Source organism: Myotis davidii, unplaced genomic scaffold (assembly GCF_000327345.1).
Source record: "Myotis davidii unplaced genomic scaffold, ASM32734v1 scaffold89, whole genome shotgun sequence".
NCBI classification, from domain to species: domain Eukaryota; kingdom Metazoa; phylum Chordata; class Mammalia; order Chiroptera; family Vespertilionidae; genus Myotis; species Myotis davidii.
In genome coordinates, this window is record NW_006300372.1 from 183,930 (window position 1) to 188,411 (window position 4,482).

The following is a 4,482-nucleotide window of genomic DNA, read 5'->3' on the forward strand; positions in this document are numbered from 1 at the left end:
TTTTTCATTTCCTTTGGAAAGTTCAAACTTGCTTTATTATATATACATACATACATACATACATACATACATACTAGGGCCCAGTGCATGAATTCATGCACCTTAAGAGGAACGGTGGGCCATGGACACAGGGGTGGGTCTCAGCCCATGCTCCATGCTCCTGCCCAGCCCCTCCCACCACGGCTTTGGTCCCCTGTCTGTTGGTAGCCCTGCTTCTGCTGCTGCTGCTGGCACCCACTGAGCGACTGGGGCAGGCATCAGCAGGTGCCCCAATCACCCCTCAGGAGCAGATGGAGGTGGAGAAGCCCTCAGGGGCGATCAGGGCCAGCAGCCTATGCTCACACCCACTAATGGCACCAAACGATCAGGACTGGCACCAGGCACCAGCAGAGGGTGCGAGCGGTGGCTCTGGCATCTGCTGTGGGTGCGAGCAGGGGCAGTGCTGGCAGCCGGTGTGAGTGCTGGGCAGTAGCATGGTGCATGGGAGCAAAGAATTTTCAGTAACCACCAGAAGCTCAACCTGATGACAGTGACTGGTGCCCTGTCTTGGTCTGGCGCCCCTGCTCACCTGCTCCACCATCCTGACATGGCTGATCCCACCATGTTCTGCACACACCCCCTGGTGGTCAGTGCACATCATAGCGACTGGTTTGGTTGTTCAGTTGTTCTACCATTCAGTCTATTTGTATATTAGGGTTTTATATATATGTATAGATTTGTAAGTCCTTTATTTAAACTAAATATAGTGTATTCATTTTAGCATACCATTTGTTTTAATGCAGCTGTATTCTGGTATTAGTCCTAACTAAAATAATTTAAGAAAGTATAGGCAATGTTGTGGAGGAATTTTTATCACTAAGTAATTTAGAGATTCTGGAAATTTAATAGGGAAAATGTGTTAGGTTCCCGTTATTTTCTGTTAAAGTTAACCTTAGATCTTTGTCAACTTCTCTTAAAAGTTTGCTGGGGGGAAAAAAGATGTCAAGGGTCATAGACACCTTTATTCTGAAAGACTGGTTTACCAGAACTGAATCAGACATTCTTCAGCATTTTCTGTGATAATATTATTCTTGTAGACTGATAAATTTTTGTTGACTCAGCTACTACGTGCGTGAAAATCTATGCTTGTATTATGCATTAGGTTTCCATTGTTGCTATAAAAATTACTGCAAATATAGTTGCTTAAAACAATAAAAATGTACTACCTTATAGTTCTATAGATCAGATCTCAAATATGGGTCTTACTGGGCTAAAATCAAGGTGTTAGCAGATATACATTCCTTTCTTATGGCTCTCGAGCAGCGGTTCTCAACCTGTGGGTCGCGACCCCTTTGGGGGTCGAACGACCCTTTCACAGGGGTTGTCTAGGACCATCGGAAAACACATATATAATTACATATTGTTTTTGTGATTAATCACTATGCTTTAATTATGTTCAATTTGTCATAATGAAATTGGGGGTCACCACAACATGAGGAACTGTATTAAAGGGTCGCGGCATTAGGAAGGTTGAAAACCACTGGAGGATATCTAGAGGATAATCTAGAGGATAATCATTTCTTTGTCTTTTCTAGCTTCTAGGCTGCCTACATTACTTGACTCATGACTCCATTATTTCTTCTCCAAAGTCAGGAGCTTTGTATCTCCTTAATTATTCTTTTGTAATAACACCTCCCTCTTTTGTAGTCACACCTCCCTTTGACCATAAGCAGGAAAGGTTCTGTCCCACCCAGATAATCCAGGATAATCTTCCCTTTACAAGGTCCTCAACTTATTTGCATCTGTGAAATCTCTTTTGTTATGAAATATAACAGTTTACAAGTTTTGGGAATTAGGCTGTGGACCTCTTTGGGTGGGTGGCCATTATTCTGCCCACAACAGATGGCTGCTTGGAAGACAATTACCCAGTCTAGTAGTACCATTTGTGTTCAAATTAAGGTTTTTATACCAAGAATTTAGGCCTCATTGATTAGATGCTTTAACCCCAGTCAAGATAATTAACAAACTTCTGAAAATCACTAACAAAAACACTGAGTGGATAAAGATATCACAAATCTTTGCTGAAATTCAATTCAAATATTAGAAATGGAAAAATGGGACAATAATACAAATCTGATAAGGGACTTGTATCTAGACATATAAAGAACTCTTAAAACTCAATTATAAAAAGACAAATAACCCAGTTTAAAAATGGGTGAAGATCTGAATAGACATTCATCCAAGGAAGATATACAAATGGCCAATAAGCACATGAAAAGATGTTTAACATCATTACTCGTCAGAGCAATGCAAATCAAAATCCTGAGATACAACTTCACATCCCCTAGGATGGCTGGAATAAAATGTCAGATAATAACAAGTGCTGGGAAGATGTGGACAAGTCGGAATGCTGGTGCTCTGCTGGTGGGAATGCAGAATGGTGCAGCTGCTTTGGAAAACAATCTGGCAGATCTTCAATTAAACATAGATATGTTATATGACCCAGCAAGCCTATTCCTAGAGAAATGAAAATATACGTCCCCACAAACACTTGTATATGAGTGTTTATAGCAGCAGTAGTCGTCGTGATACAAACCACATGCAGAAATAAATTGTATAATATTTAAAAAGTAGAAACACCTCAAATGTCCATCAACAGCGGAATGGATAGTAAACATGTTGATGTATCTATACAGAGGTATATTATCGTGCCGCAAAAATGGACAAAGTACTGACGCATGCTTGGATGCGTCTTGGATGAATTCAACTTGGATGAATCTTGAAAACATGCTAAGTGGAAGAAGCCAGTCAAAAAAGTCCACATATTGTTTTATTCCATTCATATGAAAGTCCAGAATAGAAAAGTCAGAAAGTAAGTTAGTGGTTGATTAGGACTTGGGGCAGAAGGATGAAGGAATAGGGAGGTGATAGCTGAAATTTACGGTGTTTTTGAGGTAATGAAATGTTATAAAATTGACTCTGGTAAAGAATTTATTACTCTCTGAATATACTAAAAGCCACTGAATAGGTAAATAGGTAAATTTTATGGAATGTGAATTATATCTCATTAAAGCTGTTTTATATTCATATTATCAGAAGTTTGAAAGCTTTACATATTTAAAACTAGTCCTGCTTACATTTCATAACAAACAAACTAAATCAGAGAGTTGGTGGTGCTTTTAATTTCAATTTTGAAATTCTTTCAAAGAAATACATTTAAACATTTCTCTTCCAAGTCATTTTTTCTAAATGCTCTAGAAAAGACTTTTTAGTCATTAATAATGCTACACATATGTGTATGTATGCATACACAAATACATGCACAAACACAGCCTACGTCTTTTGGACACTTCATTGAAAAATGTTAATGTCCATCATATAAATCTTAGGCTTTAACAAGAAAATATAAAAAAGACATTGAGGGAAAAATAATTGTTTTCTAGAAAAAAGACATTACAGCAAAGAAAAAGAGGTAGAAGAAAGTTTGTGTAATCCAACAGAATAAAAATAAAGGCATAATGACAATAAAAAAAGAATAAAACAAATTATTTGTGTCGTGATTATTAAAAAAAGAGTGAAACTTGGTAAGGTACACATCTTGAGACCTTCCTATTTGGGAAATAATTGTCCGATAATTTGAAAATTGCAGAACCTCACAGTTTTCAGGCTTAGATGTTGGGAAAAAAAGAAGTGATCAACTCTCTAGTCAAGTATTGGGTTAAACACTTTCTTTAGAACCATTTCTGGCTCGATTTTTCAGTGTACACTCATTTGTAATTCTATAATATGTACCATGAAAATATGTATTTTGAAACTGTTCCAATGTTATTTTGGAAAAATATTTGCTCCTAAATGTATCATTTTCAGCTTAAATGTTAATTAAGTTATTTCATTTAATCATTATTCCTTTGTACCTCCTGTGCAACAACACAGGATTCTATCTGAACACACAAAAAACACATAACAAGTTCTATGTTAACACACAAAAAACACACGAAGCTAAAACTCAGTGTTTAATGTTACAGAACACAATTTGTTTTATACGTTAGGAGAATTTGGTATCCAATGTTAAACCAGAAAGTGTAAGACTTAGTGAGGACGCGTGGTGGCGCTGCAGGTTAAATGATGGAAAATGGAATTGACTGCGCAGCTCGGATATCCAGTCAAACAGTTTCTCACTGCCGGGAGGGAAGCTAAGGAATAGCCGTCTCAGCCAGAGCAAAAGTGAGTGTGAAACCTCCTAAAAACTCTATTTCCGGCATCGTTTTGCCGTTCTGGACCGTGGGGACGGGCTGCCGGGATCTTGGGCGTGCATACCTGAAGCTCCTGCGAGCGCAATTGTCAGAAACAGCAATGGAGGTTGGATGGGTGCGCAATCGGAGACAAAGGCAAGTCCTTCTTTTCTTTGTTGTGCTGAGCATGTCTGGGGTGGGCGCCGATTTAGGGCCCTATTCAGTGATGGAAGAGACAGAGAGAGGGTTCTCTGTGGGAAATCTAGGGAAA

At 38.6% G+C, this 4,482-nt stretch overlaps 1 protein-coding gene across 1 annotated transcript in view; it reads left to right on the forward strand.

The window, feature by feature from the left end:
- The first annotated feature begins 4,102 nt into the window (after positions 1 to 4,102).
- The window catches only part of LOC107185162 (protocadherin beta-16-like), a 3,118-nt gene continuing 2,738 nt past the window's right edge, over positions 4,103 to 4,482 (forward strand). The window contains 1 exon segment of the mRNA XM_015572611.1: positions 4,103 to 4,482. This exon segment is cut by the window's right edge and continues 2,738 nt beyond it. Within this exon segment, the coding sequence (XP_015428097.1) occupies positions 4,333 to 4,482 (150 nt within the window). The 5' untranslated portion in view covers positions 4,103 to 4,332.